Source organism: Cervus canadensis, chromosome 13, assembly GCF_019320065.1.
Source record: "Cervus canadensis isolate Bull #8, Minnesota chromosome 13, ASM1932006v1, whole genome shotgun sequence".
NCBI lineage: Eukaryota > Metazoa > Chordata > Mammalia > Artiodactyla > Cervidae > Cervus > Cervus canadensis.
The window spans coordinates 72,071,600-72,087,346 of NC_057398.1; the positions used below are offsets into that span (position 1 = coordinate 72,071,600).

General features: G+C 42.1%; 1 protein-coding gene across 1 annotated transcript; it reads right to left on the reverse strand.

The window, feature by feature from the left end:
• Positions 1-10,623: 10,623 nt before the first annotated feature.
• Positions 10,624-13,578, reverse strand: LOC122452587 (zinc finger protein 131-like). Its single transcript, XM_043486362.1, is given in 5 exon segments — positions 10,624-12,167; positions 12,170-12,315; positions 12,362-12,631; positions 12,634-13,333; positions 13,555-13,578. Coding segments are annotated over 4 exon segments (1,776 nt in total). The 5' UTR covers positions 13,319-13,333; positions 13,555-13,578; the 3' UTR covers positions 10,624-11,492.
• Between the last annotated feature and the right edge of the window lie 2,169 nt (positions 13,579-15,747).

The window sequence follows — 15,747 nt, forward strand, 5'->3', positions numbered from 1 at the left end:
GACCTCTTTACGCCTCAATTCCTGCTTCTCCAGCTCTGCTGATCTTCGTCAGTTCTGCACTTCCCATGTCCTCATGCTCACCCTAATGATTTCAAAACCCCTTTACTAACTGTGGAAAATTCTGAAAGAGATGGGAATACCAGACCACCTGACCTGCCTCTTGAGAAATCTGTATGCAGGTCAGGAAGCAACAGTTAGAACTGGACATGGAACAACAGACCGGTTCCAAATAGGAAAAGGAGTACGTCAAGACTGTATATTTTCACTCTGCTTGTTTAACTTATATGCAGAGTACATCATGAGAAATGCTGGGCTGGAAGAAACACAAGCTGGAATCAAGATTGCCAGGAGAAATATCAATAACATCAGATATGCAGATGACACCACCCTTATGGCAGAAAGTGAAAAAGAATTAAAGAGCCTCTTGATGAAAGTGAAAGAGGAGAGTGAAAAGTTTGGCTTAAAACTCAACCTTCAGAAAACTAAGATCATGGCATCTGATCCCATCACTTCATGGTAAATAGATGGGGAAACAGTGGCTGACTTTATTTCTCTGAACTCCAAAATCACTGCAGGTGGTGACTGCAGCCATGAAATTAAAAGACTCTTACTCTTGGAAGGAAAGTTATGACCAACCTAGACAGCATATTAAAAAGCAGAGACATTACTTTGCCAACAAAGGTCCTTCTAGTCAAGGCTATGGTTTTTTCCAGTGGTCATGTGTGGATGTGAGAGTTGGACTATAAAGAAAGCTGCGTGCTTTCTATAAGTGAAGAATTGATGCTTTTGAACTGTGGTGTTGGAGAAGACTCTTGAGAGTCTCTTGGACTGCAAGGAGATCCAACCAGTCAATCCTAAAGGAAATCAGTCCTGAATGTTCATTGGAAGGACTTATGTTGAAGCTGAAACTCCAATACTTTGGCCACCTGATGCGAAGAGTTGACTCATTGGAAAAGCCCCTGATGCTGGGAAAGATTGAAGGCAAGAAGAGAAGGGGACTACAGAGGATGAGATGGTTGGATGGCACCACTGACTCAATAGACATGAGTTCAAATAAGCTCCAGGGGTTGGTGATGGACAGGAAGGCCTGGCGTGCTGCAGCCCATGGGGTTGCAAAGAGTCAAACATGACTGAGCGACTGAACTGAACTGAACTAACTCTATCTCCATACTCTCTTATGGAACCATTCTCTTGCTTTCTTCTATCTCTACCCACACATGTTCCATTTTTCTATAACCACTGAACCAACTTTTGAATCTTTCAATCAAAAATTTTTTTGGTCAATCTGTTATAATTATACAATTCCCAATTTAAAACTGAATCCAGATATTTCAATAGTTTCCCATCATCCACCTATTTATTCATTCTTCCAACAAATAAATTTTAAACATTCTCTATGCACTAAGTGCTGAGATATGATTGAGGAAGAAAACAGACATGACCTTGGCCTTCATGGAAATTGCAGTCCAACAGGAAAGACATATCAAATAAGTAAATGAACAAATATGTGATTACAAGATAACAAATTAAGATTTATGAAAAGTGTTAAGGAAAAATAATGGGCCCACTTTAGATTGGGAGGCTCATGAAAGTGCTGTCCGAGGAAGTGGCATTAAAGCTAATGAATGAGGAGGAGTAACATGAATCTGGGAGCTGAGATAAGAAAGTGTCAGGAAAGGTCAGTGTGGCAGGAACAAGCAAGAAAGTGGCTCAAAATGATGTTGGAGGGTTAGGTAAGATTCTAGTCATTCAAGACCTTGTAAACCATGTTATGATGTTTGAAATATGTCCTAGGTGCAATGGAATGTCAGTAGAAGTTTTAAGCAGATTAATATAAAAAATTTGCATTAAGGTCCCTGGTAATATACATGTTTCAATGCTATTCTCTCAAATCATCCCACCCTTGTCTTCTCCCACAGAGTCCAAAAGTCTGTTCTTTACATCTGTGTCTCTTTTGCTGTCTCGCATATTGGGCCATCATTACCATCTTTATAAATTCCATATAAATTTAAAAAAAAAAAAAACCATAAAAAGGTCTCTGGGTTTGTTGCTGGAAAACGAATTAAATAGAGCAAGAGTAGAAGTAGTAAGAAGAGTTAGACTACTATCAGGCCAGTTCATTAACTCTATAGTGTCCAACTCTTTGTGACCCCATGGACTGCAGCACACCAGACTTCCCTGTCCATCACCAACTCCTGGAGCTTGCTCAAACTCATGTCCATCAAGTTGGTGATGCCATCCAACAACCTCGTCCTCTGTCATCCACTTCTCCTCCCACCTTTAATCTTTCCCAGCATCAGGCTCTTTTCCAAGGAGTTGGCTCTTCGCATCATGTGGCCAAATTAATGGAGCTTCAGCTTCAGCATCAGTCCTTCCAATTAATATTCAGCACTGATTTCCTTTAGGATTGCCCACTTTGATCTCCTTGCATTCCAAGGGACTCTCAAGAGTTTTCTCCAACACCACAGTTCAAAAGCATCAATTCTTCGGCACTCAGCTTTCTTTATAGTCCAACTCTCACATCCATATATTAATACTGGAAAAAACATAGCTTTAACTAGATGGACCTTTGTTGGCAAAATACTGCCTCTGCTTTTTAATATGCTGTCTAGGTTGGTCATAGCTTTTCTTCCAAGGAGCAGGCATCTTTTAATTTCATGACTGCAGTCACCATCTGAAGTGATTTTGGAGCCCCTAAAAATAAAAGTCTCTAACTGTTACCATTGTTTCTCCACCTATTTGCCATGAAGTGATGGGACCAGATGCAATGATCTTAGTTTTCTGAATGCTGAGTTTTTAGCCAGCTTTTTCACTCTCCTCTTTCACTTTCATCAAGAGGCTCTTTAGTTCTTCTTTGCTTTCTGCCATAAGAGTGGTGTCATCTGCACATCCGAGGTTATTGATATTTCTCCTGGCAATCTTGATTCCAGCTTGTGCTTCATCCAGCCCAGCATTTCACATGATGTAATCTTCCTGGAAGTTAAATAAGCAGGGTGACAATATACAGCCTTGACATATTCCTTTCCCAATTTTGAACCAGTCTGCTGCTCCATCTCTGGTTCTAACTGTTGTTTCTTGACCTGCATACAGACTTCTCAGGAGGCAGGTCAGGTTGTCTGGTATTCCCATCTCTTTAAGAATTTTCCACAGTTTCTTGTGATCTACACAGTTAAAGGCTTTAGTATAGTCAATAAAGAAGAAGTAGATGTTTTTCCGGAACTCTCTTGCTTTTTTGATGATCTAGTGGATGTTGGAAATTTGATTTCTGGTTCCTCTGCCTTTTCTAAATCCAGCTTGAACATCTGGAAGTTCTCAGTTCACATACTGTTGAAGCCTGGCTTCAAGAATTTTGAGCATCACTTTGCTAGTGTGTGAGATGAGTGCAATTGTGCAGTAGTTTGAGCATTCTTTGGCCTTGCCCTTCTTTGGGATAGGAATGAAAACTGACCTTTTCCAGTCTTGTGGCCACTGCTGAGTTTTCCAAATTTGCTGGCATATTGAGCGCAGCACTTTCACAGCTTCGTCTTTTAGGATTTGAAGTAGCTCACCTGGAATTCCACCACCTCCACTAGCTTTGTTTGTAGTGATGTTTCTTAAGGCCCTCTTGACTTCTCATTCCAGGATGTCTGGCTCTAGGTGAGTGATCACACCATAGTGGTTATCTGGGTCATTAAGATCTTTTTTGTATAGTTCTTCTGTGTACTCTTTCCACCTCTTCTTAATATTTTCTGCTTCTGTTAGGTCTGTACCATTTCTGTCCTTTATTGTGCCCATCTTTGCATGAAATATTTCCTTGGTATCTCTGATTTTCTTGAAGAGATCTCTAGTCTTTCCCATTCTATTGTTTTCCTTATTTCTTTGCATTGATCACTGAGGAAGGCTTTCTTATCTCTCTTTGCTATTCTTTGTAACTCTGCATTCAGATGGGTATATACTCTTTCCTTTTCTCCTTTGCCTTTCACTTCTCTTCTTTTCTCAGCTATTTGTGAGTCCTCCTCAGACAACCATTTTGCCTTTTTGCATTTCTTCTTCTTAGGCATGGTCTTGGTCTCTTCCTCCTGTACAATGTCACAAACCTCTGTCCATAGTTCTTCAGGCACTCTGTTTATCAGAGCTTATACCTTGAATCTATTTGTCACTTCCACTGTATAATCATAAGGGATTTGATTTAGGTCATACCTGAATGGTCTAGTGGTTTTCCACACTTTCTTCAATTTAAGTCTGAATTTGGCAATAAGGAGTTCATTATATGAACCACAGTCAGCTCCCAGTCTTGTTTTTGCTAACTGTATAGAGCTGATCCATCTTTGGCTGCAAAGAATATAATCAATCTGATTTTGGTATTGACCATCTGGTGATCATGTGTAGAGTCTTCTCTTGTGTTATTGGAAAAGGGTGTTTGCTATGACCAGTTCATTCTCTTGGCAAAATTCTGTTAGCCTTTGCCCTTTTTCAGTTTGGACTACAAACTGAAACAGGCCAAATTTGCCTGTTACTCAGGTATCTCTTGACTTCCTACTTTTGCATTCCAATCCCCTGTGATGAAAAGGACATCTTTGGGTGTTAGTTCTAAAAGGTCTTGTAAGTCTTCATAGAACCATTCAACTTCAGCTTCTTCAGTATTATTGGTTGGGGCATAGACTTGGATTACTGTGATATTGAATGGTTTGCCTTGGAAATGAACAGAGATCATTCTGTCATTTTTGAGATTGCACCCAGGTACTGCATTTTGGACTCTTTTGTTGACTATGAGGGCTACTCCATTTCTCCTAAGGGACTTGCTCGCAGTAGTAGATATAATGGCCATCTGAATTAAATTCGCCCATTTCAGTCCATTTTAGTTAAATAGAGATAATGTTGGTATGGACTAGAGAAATGGCAGAAGAGACAGAAATGTACTTGGAAGTAGAATCAGCACAATATGATTAAATTGAGATTAAATTGAGAATCTGAAATCAAGGGCAATTTCCTAAGATTCTTACTTGGGCCTTGGGTGTGTGATGATACTGCATATTAACACAGTCATGATGGGGAGACAAGAGATTCGTTAGTGTTAACAAAATTCAACTGAGTAAATTTGGAGATCTAATTGACTTTATTCAACAATTCTTAAATCAGGCAACATTACATTTAGTAAATAGAAAGAAGCTCTGAGGAACTGTACAAAATGGAAGACTTTTGCAGTCAGAAAAGGCCGGAGACAAGAACATCACAAAGAAAGGACTATTTCAGGAAAGGTCATCTTCTATTGGTGGAATACAGATCACCTTACTAGTTCCAACCAGGAAATTCAAGACTAACTGGGAGGGGCTGAAAGATCAGTTAGGTTAAGTATTAATACTAAGATTTGGTTTGCTGACATGGAGCTTTGCTCAAGGAACCCCCTTTGAGGCCTGTTGTTTCTTTTTTACAGTATCTATTGACCAGGCATGACAGAGTAGGTAAAGAACTCCTCTTGGTACACATTAAATTTAAACTGCCTATGAGATTTCCAAGTGAAGATGTCAAGGAGGCAGCCCTGCCCACCCTTTGGCACACTTGCCTGCCATTTTCCAACTCTGGATACTTTTAGTATCATCTATGTACTTTGCACTTGGTCCCAGGCTACCGTACTCTTGAGGAAAGATCCAGAACTATGAAAATCTGGCTCATGGGAAGTGTGGCAGAGATGGCTATGTGCCCACCAAAGATCTATAACCCTTTCTTAGCAGCTGCTCAGACGGGTTTAAAGACAAGGCAGTATGAACATAAGTGAGGTAAAATTCTTCCAGGAAGTAGTGGTTAAGAGATGAGCCTACATTCTTTATACTCTCTCTTTTCCCTCCTGATAGTTTGATGCAAATAGTGTGACTTTGGAAAACACTTCTTGAAAATGATGGAGACACAATAACAGGAGCCCAAGTCCTCACATCACTGCTTGGAAGAAAGCTGACCAGGAATGACCTTTTGGGAATTTATAAAATGAAGAAAGAAGATTCAGCTTATTAAATCACTGAAATTTAAGAGCTTAATTGTCATACCATTAGCATACCTTAACATAATTAATTAACATCCATTTCCCATTGGACTTTAATTGTTGCTTAAATATCTTTTGTATCAGGAGTTATAGTGGGATCTGATTTACATATATTTGTAGGAACTCTTGGACATCAAGACAGACCACTTAGTTCCTTAAGGTAAATGCCATAAGGATTGGAAACTGGGAGTCGGAATCCTGGATGCCTAGGTTTAACGGCTACATTAGGGGAAAAAAAAGATTAACACTGCCTGGAACGTTGCTCACAGGTAAAGGAAAAGTTCAAGTTCTTTCACAAGCAGATGTGACACAAATATCCCTCACTCAGACTCAGTCTTTAGGGGAATTTGGTCATAGAGGGCTTGATGTTTCTAAAAAGGAAAGCTACCTTTTAGGGGTCAAAAGAAAAGTGATTGCTTAAAGATTATCTGAGTTGGACTAAAAGATGTGACACTTCCTATGGAAATGTTCATCCACTTGGAGTGGAGAGAACTGCAGATATCAGAGGACGGGTTGTTGATGAGAAACTGTTTGGAGCAGGAGGCTCTAGCAGGGTGGAAGCTGTGCGCTGTGACCAGAACGGTCCTATAGTAGAATCAATATATGCTGCCCACCCAGGAGGGAAATCGGGGCTAGTACGGATGGGTAGCGGCCACTGGTCGAGAAAGCAAGGCCAAGCAAAAGAGCAGCACCCAGAGCCCCTGGGCGAGTTCTCCTGTGTAAGAGATTTCTAACTGTCATCACACAGTTCCTTGTTAAGAGGCGGTAGGAGACACTGGAAGAGGGAGGGAGAGGGGTTAGGAGGAAAACCACTTTTATGGAGCAAAAACTAAAAGTATGTGGCCGTGCTTTTTCTAGGATTGTAACGTAAATCTTCTGAATGTTTTTTCTTCCCACCCATCGTTTATCTGTTTTTAGAGACAAAGGTTATGCATTTTGTCGAGTCATCAGCTCAGTCGCTCAGGCGCTGTCCACAGCAGCCATGCCTTGGTTTCCTGCGGTGGAACACCGATGGCAGAGCTCCTCACCTCTCACTCCACACACCCTTGGACCACCTCCCATCCCACAGAGTGGGGTGCATTCAGTGTAACCTCGGCTGTATTTCTCCCTCAGACTATCCCTGTCTGTAACCATGCTCTCTCAGCCCCCGTGGACATACTTCTCTCATTTCCCTTCTCTCTTTCCTTCTCGGACCTTGTCCCTCCACTATAACCTGTCACTGACTGCCTTTTCTTAACTTTAAAACTCTCCATGACTTGAAATCAATTTTGCCTGACCCTGGTACCCCATCATGTATCATCCTATTTTTCTTCCTGTTAACTTACTTCATGTGCTTACTGTTCATTCCCTGTCTTTTCATTCCAGAATATAAATTCCACAGAATGACTGAGCGATTAACACTTTTCCTTATTCATAAAACGAGGATTTAAAAATTATTTACCTTACAGAGTTGTGGCTATGAAAGAAAAAAATATTTATAGACCACCTACTCTGCACTTTGATAATGAGGTGAAGAAAAGCAGATAAATATTTCTGTTCTGTGGAATTTATACTTTGGAAGGAAAAGACAGGAAATGAACAGTAAGCACATTAAGCCTCTGGCCATGGAACTCTGCAGGAAAGAATACTGGAGTGGGTTGCCATTTCCTTCTCCATCGTCCTGACCCAGGGATCAAACTCAGGTAGCCTGCATTGCAGGCAGATTCTTTACTGTCTGAGCCACCACGGAAACCAATTGAGACACACAAGGTTAGGACATACAGCAGGTAGACAGAAGACCCACAATTTGAAATGACAGTGAATTCCAGATTCTGTATACTTAACATTACACTGAATGTAGCATAGCAATTTATTAGAAATTACAGTATCATTCATTTAAAAATTATAATGTCTTGCTTACAAAAACTAGTGGTCATATTTGTGAATTTAGTCATCAATTATTGTTTAAAATAATTTTAGGAGACTTTTTATTTCTGGTTTTCATGTTCCAAAAGTGTTTCCTTCTTTAGCATTGTTCCTGTTCTTTCTTCAGTCTTACTGATTTATTTGTATTTTTGTTGTTACTTTTCAAACCAGGAAACTTCTTTGGAATTATATTTAAGGTACTTAAATTTAGATAATAATTTAAATGGCTTGTTCCAGATAACAATGTTATGTCATGCTTCATATTGTTTCAAAATGCTAACTGACAAGGAATTGTCAGCCAGCTGACTCTTTTTGATGGCTGTTGCTTTCTGCTTTCAGTAGCATGTATTTGCATCTCACAGAAACTGCTACAGAGGCAGGACATAACCAGCAAGGGCTAGGGAGTTTATTTTTCTCTAGATGATATCAGCGTATAGATGAGCAGGAATAAGACCAATCTGTACGTTTTTCTACTGAGGAAAAACAACTCCTCTATCTCCACCACTCTCAGAACTTCACTGCAATGCTCGTTCACTGCTGAAACTTCTACACATCAAGCAATTCTCAACACCAACTGGGTATCCCACAACTCAACTCAATTCTGACTCTTATCTACCTGTCGATGGTGTCAGATCTCTTAGGTTAAGGATTCAATCCTACTAGGCTCCTTCCCACTGATAGTGATAGTATGCGGTGAACGGCACCGGTATCCGTGGTCTCTGAAGGAGAAAATTTCCCTCTGGGACTCAAAAGACACAGTCTCAGTTGCTCAGAGCTTTGTGTAACAAAGTTTTGTTAGAGTGAAAAGATAGAGAAAGCCACCAGCAAAAGGCACTGGAAGCGGTCCCTGCCTCACTAGTTTAAGCAGGGCATCATACACGTTTCAACTGGCTGCTGAGAATAGGTAAAAGGAATATGTCAAGACTGTACAAGTTTCCCCAGACCCTTTCCCAAGGCATACATCCTGAGATAACTTCAGCACAAGATCAGCCAGGGAGAACCAGTTCTGGGAAACATCTCTGGGAGAGATATACAGTTGCTGTGAAATCAGGGGTACAAACCTTGAAAAACAGCTTCCCAGGCAAGGTTTGTTACAATTATAATCACTAACATAGAGTCCAAGAAAAGCATCTCCATGACTAAGACACTGTGCTGTGTCATCATTAGCTTCTAAAGAAAAGCCAGTTCTTGGGCAAGATACCTTGTTGCACAAGGCCTAAGGAAGGCATGAGCAAGAATGTGCCCCTCCTCCTTAAAGGGCTCTAAGCTTTGACTCTCTCACCACCCTTCGACGTCAATCACAGACCCAGCGCTTCCGAACAGCTGGCCATAAATCTAAGGTTCCCATGATCCCCTCCTCAAATTCAGTTAATTTGTTACAGTAGCTCATAGAACTCAGGAAAATGTTCTACTTACTAGATTCCTGGTTTATTAGAAAAAGGATATAATTCAGGAACAGCCAGATGGAAAAGATACATAGTGCAGTGTACATGGGAAGGGAGACAGCGCTTCCATGCCTCTCACGGAATCTGTGTGTGTTCACCAACACACAAGCTCTCTGAACCCCATCTATCCTTTTGGGGTTTTTATGGTGGCTTTACTACAGAGACATGATTGATTAAATGACTGGTCACTGTAACTAAACTCAATCTCCAGCCTCCCTCCCCTCCCCTAAGGTTGGGGGATGGGGCTAAAAGTTCAAACTCTGTAATCACGTGTTTGGTTCCCCTGGCAACAATCCCCCATCCTTTGAGACTTTCCCAAAGCCACTTTGTTGCCGGAAGGGAGATCCTTCCAGGGCCTAAAAGGGGTCTCTTGTCTAACAATCAGAAATAAATTGTCCATGGAGACACACATGCTGACAAAGCAAGAGACTTTATTTGGAAGGGGCACCCGGGTGGAGAGCAGGAGGGTAAGAGACCCCAGGAAGACTGCTCTGTTGCATGGTTTGCACTATCAGGTTTTATGGGAATAGGGTTACCATGCCATATCCAGGTTGTCTCTGGCCAATTATTCTGACTCAGGGCCCTTCCTGGTGGTGCACAGATTGTTCAGCCAAGATGGATTCCACCAAAGAGGATAGATGCTGGGAGACCAGTAGGACATGTGGTGTCTCCTTGACCTTTCCTGAATTCTTCTGGTTGTGGTGGCTCATTAGCTCTGTGTTCCTTACTTGGACCTCTTGTCATAAAACAATTCACACAAATGATTACTATGTTAACTGGGCTGGGTGGGTGGTTTCAGTGTTTCCCCTAACAACGCCCCAGTGAGAGACGTCATACTCAAGATGTCTGTTGCGATTTAGGCTGGCCGTCTCTTTTTTCTACTACTACTTCCAGCTGAGACTGGCTGTAGCCCAGCCTACTAGAGCAGAAGTCTCTCTCTATCTGATCTAAATCAAGGTATTCTGTGCCCAAAGCCAGCATTCACCCTCTTGGTAACAGCAATTTATCCTGAAACTGTTGGATTCAGATGGAGGTGAAACAGACAGGGGTCAAACGGGAAAGCTAACAGGAGCCGAGAAAAGGAAGGCAAGATTTGGGGTAACGGCTGCAGGATGTGTGACTTTCTCCTGGTTTGTTGGTGGTGAGGTAACAGAGCAGTGCTACCAGAATCTTGAACTCAGCCTGAAGTCACCATCTTCCACCTGGGTGTGGGCCCAGTTCTACAGAAGGACTCAAAGATATTCTTAGGTGTATTCCTTGAGTAGGAACCAGGACCCTGCCCCGAGTCTGTACCACCATTTGACTGCTCCTCCTCTGTTTCTGCACCCCTCCCTTTCCTGATGAGCAACTGTTTGAGACTGCCCTTTGGAACTCAGGAAAGGTCAAAGCAGTGAATGAAGCCTATATCCTACAAACAAGAAATGGAGGATACAGAAAGGATCTGTGCACCAGAGCCCCACAGTCCTGCTCAGTTCTAATTCAGGGAACTGGGCAACAGCTTCCCGTCAAAGTGGGGCACAGTGCTGCCTCAGTTGGAGAATAGACCTTGAACTGGAAGTATTTGAGCTCCAAGTCCTGGATCTGAGTCTTGTATGACTAAAATTTCAATCCCATGATCTGCCATTTAGGTAACAGACCCAATTAGAAGTAGTTGGAGGAGTGACAACTAGACTTTTTTTTTTTTTTTCTTCATGCAGCCTTGTTTCCTATATATTCAAATTTTCTAACATGCATTAGAATACATAAACTTGTATTCTAATGATTTTACATTTGATTTTACAACATGGGGGGGGGGGGGAAACTTGAGGAAGGACATGACCAGGGAAAGAGAGTAAGAACTCTTACCACAATGAAAATATACATTCGTACCCAACTATATAATAAGAATATAATCCATTTAAGTTTTCCAGAAATATACTTCTCAAAGCTTCCCATTCACTTATGGGAAAGATCCCTCCTCTGTGGCAAAGTGGGGGGAAATCAGTCTGCTTCCATAGAAACAATTCAGCACAACAGGAAAGAGTTTAACTTTGGTCCACATGTCTGTTAGCGTAAGCACAGTCACACTGCCCATCATCAGTTCAAAAACCCAACAGATAACTTTAAAAATATATGCATTTGTTATTTCATTCTAAAACTGGCATAGGTATTCTGTTCTCATTTCCTGCCTTTTCGGCTTGGGAATCCACTGTTGATTTGGTCTCTAAAGCCTCAGCATCTTCGTGTTCTTCTGTAGCAGCCTCAGCAGCATCTGCTTGGATAGGGTCTCTCTCCTCTTGGTTCATGATTTCAGGGGTCACTTGATCCAAGTCTGCTTCTAGAAGCTCAGTTTGTACTTCCACTGGCATCTGATTTACCCGTTCAACATGCAGCTCCTCTACATGGACTTCAGTACCTTCTTCAGTCTGAATTCGCCCCACTTCTAGATAACTTACCTGGACCTGCTCTGGAAGCTCACTCATGTGTGACTCGTGCACTTGGCTGTCCTGGAGCAGATCTGGATGGACCTGTTCCACAGTCACTTGTGCTGAATCCACCTGAACCTGGAGCAGTGGTAACACATGCACCTTCCCAACTTGTTCTATAATAGTCATTGATGTCACAGGTTCAGTTTGCACACGTGTTTCTACTGAAAGAACTTCTTCAGTTACCAGGCGCTCTGAAATATTATGAGTATCACTGAGATGCCTCCTTAATTCATTTCCTTGCATAAACCACAAGTCACACAGAGTACAATGGTTGGGTTTATCTCCAGTGTGTATCACCAGGTGATCTTTGAACTGGTCCCAGCTGTTAAAGACCTGACACTATTACAGACCTGACATTCATAGAGCTTCTTCCTCCCCTTTTTTGCTCCCACTCCAGTTTGGCATGCAGTCAAGTGACATTTGAGGGTACTATTCCTAGTAAATCGTTCATGACAATTTGGACATTCAAAAGGTTTTTCACATGGAACCGACACAGTCAAGGAATAAATCTGAGCTGTGTTTTTTCCCTGTATGTTTTCGAAGATGCTCTTTAAAATGTCCAAAGTGGTCAAACTGCTTCTCACAGTACTGACATATGTGGATTTTTTTCCCAGTTCTCTGCTTCTTACTGACTCCACCTTCTTCAAGGTGGTAACAACTGAGGTGCTGTTTCCACGCGCTCTCCCGAAGATACCTTTTATTGCATATTTCACACCTGAAAGTCTCAGTGGAGTGTGATTTCATGTGTTCCTGTTTGCTTGTGGGGTCAGATGCACAGCCGTCTTCATCTTTAATCTGCCTTTTCTATCGCCTTGGCGGTACTTGCTGGTAATATCTGCCAACAATGCCAGAGCGGAATCATCAGAGGAACCTGTGCTCTGAATGTACTTTATGGACTGCTTGGCAGAAGCCACTTCCTCCAACGTTTCGATGCCTTCATCTTCCACTTCGATTGTGCCTTCGGCAATCTCCACCTCAATTTCAACAGGTTCAGATTCTGCAGATGGCAATGACTCAGTGATAACATTTGAAGTTTCTGCAACTTCCTTCTTTTTTTTTGCTTCATTTTTCCCCGTGGTATTTTCCTCTAGTGGAGCTGAGTTTTCTTTGTTTCTGACTTCAAGGGCTTTGATAGCTTCTAGCATCTGTAGAAACTCTGCTGCTTTCCATACATCATTGGCTGCTTCTTCTCCTTGTATCATTAACTTTGCTGTATATGTGAACTCAATCAAATGACGAAAGGCCATTTTACCAACACCTTCTATCTCCACCAAAGGTTCCTGAGTAAACTCCTGAAAGAATTTACAGAAGAACTTGCTGCAAGCAGCCAAAACAGCCTTGTGGGCCTTAAAATGGTGTCCGTCGACAATCAGGGTGATGTCAGTAAACCGGTCCTGCTCTCGCTGTTCATTCAATCGGTCCAGGATCATTTTATGATGTTCAGGGAACTCCTGAAGGCATTCCATCATCTCTTCGGCCTCCATGGCCGTCCGGTTGCTCTGCAAAAGAGGAGCATGATAATGTACACCCATGAGCTCGGGCTGAGGAACAAAACCCCTAAAGCACAAAATAACAACAAAAAAAACAAAACCCAAGCAACGTGAAAGAAGGGGGGAGAGTGAGGCAAGAGGAGAGGAAGGCGAGGGAAGAAAGAAAGGCGAGCCGGGCGGCCGCCGCGCGTTGGGGGCCGGAGCCGCGGCCGCGGGACTCCGAGCCTGACCTAATTGGAGTCGGGAGACGCGAGCTGGAGCGGGGTGGGCACAGCGCCGGAGGCTCCCAGCGCCGGGTCGCGCAAGTCCGGCAGGGGAGGAGACCCTACAGCCACCGCGGCCCGCTAACGGCCCGCCAAGCCCCTCGGCCTGGCCCTGGCTCCCGCCTTCCCGGGACCCGGTCTGGCCCGCGGCCCACAACGACTCCCGGGTCGCCTCTCCCTCCCCCGCCCTCCCTCTTCTCCCCCGCCCCAGACAACTAGACTTTTAATAGACAAAATAAATCTCATTTCTTTTCAGAAGACTAAGCCTAAAGCTCAGTCTGGGTCAGGCACTTGGGAGAGACTTGTAGCCAAGTAGGCTTTTACTAGTTTTATGTAAGTAGGTTTTAACTCTTAATGTAGTATTAACATATAGATAACAAGTGCTATTGGTCATCATACATGTCTCTGTTTTTTGTTAATGTATGACCTAAAGCAATTTCCTTGTTTTAAAATGTAATAGTTACAAAAGGAGACCTTTAAAAAGTGAGATTGCAGTTACTAGCTGCCAGCAGACATTGTTTTGAGAATGTCCAGTGACATCTGCTGGCACAGCTCTGAAAACTCAAGTTCCTATAAAGGACTTGTCTGAATTATGCCCATAATATCACCTAGTTATTTTCTTGGCTGTCTGAGCCATAGCTACTCCATTTTGACTTTTAATTGTAATATTCTCCTTAATAGCCAAAGCAGATGTCACTGTTAATGATGTTAGTGTTTCTCTAGGAATGAGAAGATGCAAGAATTTGGGACTCATAAAAATCTTCTCCTAAAAATATCTAACCATACAAAGGCCTGTTCGGCCAGTTTTTTCCAGAACACAGAGTGCGCATTCCTGATCTCCACTCTGAACTCCTTTCGGGGGTGTTGACGGTCAGCAGCTGCAGTGGCCTTGATTTAACCTTTGTAAAGGTAGATGGCAAGTGCAGTTTGCAGTTGGCAGGGCCCCTTTATGATCACAAACTTTACCATGGTTTGCGAGGGGGTTATTTCATGACCATCTTGTCCCGTGGTGCTGGGAATGCTCATTCAGATGTCTGGCAAAGATTTCACTGATAGACTACTCAATGTGCTGTTACTGGGTTAGGCCAAAGAACAGCATCCAAAATTCTCTGGACCACTTGTCTCTATGAGCCTCTTATGGCCCAGGAGAACATTCCCTCTTGTTGCTTCCTCCTATATCTAGAGTTACACTGCTACAATCATGGATCTCATATCAGAGGCTCAATCACACATTTGGTAAAGTAAGAAACAGCAATTTTGTAAAATGGATGAAATACAAATAGTATAGCTAGTAATATTAGTAAAGTCAGAAGAAGTAAGCCAAGAACTTCCATTAGGTGAAGTCCAGTAATATCCCAAGTCATCTGACTTAGTCTATTGTGTACCAGTCCTTACCTTTTAGGGAAATTATATATATTGGCATTGTCCATAAGGCACACATAATTCTCCTAGTTTTACTAGACTGATTATCCTTAGTATGAATTAATTGTTCACAACATAGAGGAGACTTTAAATTTAAATAACATAGTCTGGTGTTAGCCATGTAAGCCCATCCCATAATTGTGGGAGATTTTATTGGCTAAACTTTGTTTGTTGCTGATTAAGCTTGAGTAATAGAAGAAAACTCATATTTATGGCCAGGGTCAAAGTAGATATTATTAATTGACCAGATAAAGGGATTTCACCTAGTAATATCAATAGTGACCTGAACAGGAAGATAATTTTCCTTTTAAAGTAAGTTTCCTCAGAGCCAACCAATTAGAGCCTTGGAGTGCAGAAATTCACAAAGGTAACCAGGTACTAGACACAGGTAATTGGCCACAAACCCAAAAATTCAGTTGATTTCTAAAACTAGCATAGGGTTGAGCCTATGATAGAATAACATTTGATTCATATGCAAAGGTCCAAGAAGACAAGAAAACATTGTAAATGATCATATGGGTCATGTCGAGGATCTTAAACAAGCTGTCTACTTCTGCTGTCGTCTTTTTCTCATCCTGGTGTGAATGTACTTTCTCCTCTGTTTGAGAGTCATTTTAAAGTAAATTTGAGGCCAGTCACCGTCTCTGTGGGCCAGTCTAATGCAGGGGCTCTTTGTGAGTGGAAATTAATTCAAGAGTCAATTTCCTTCAGTTTTACTGTGCATGAGATAGTTAAGAA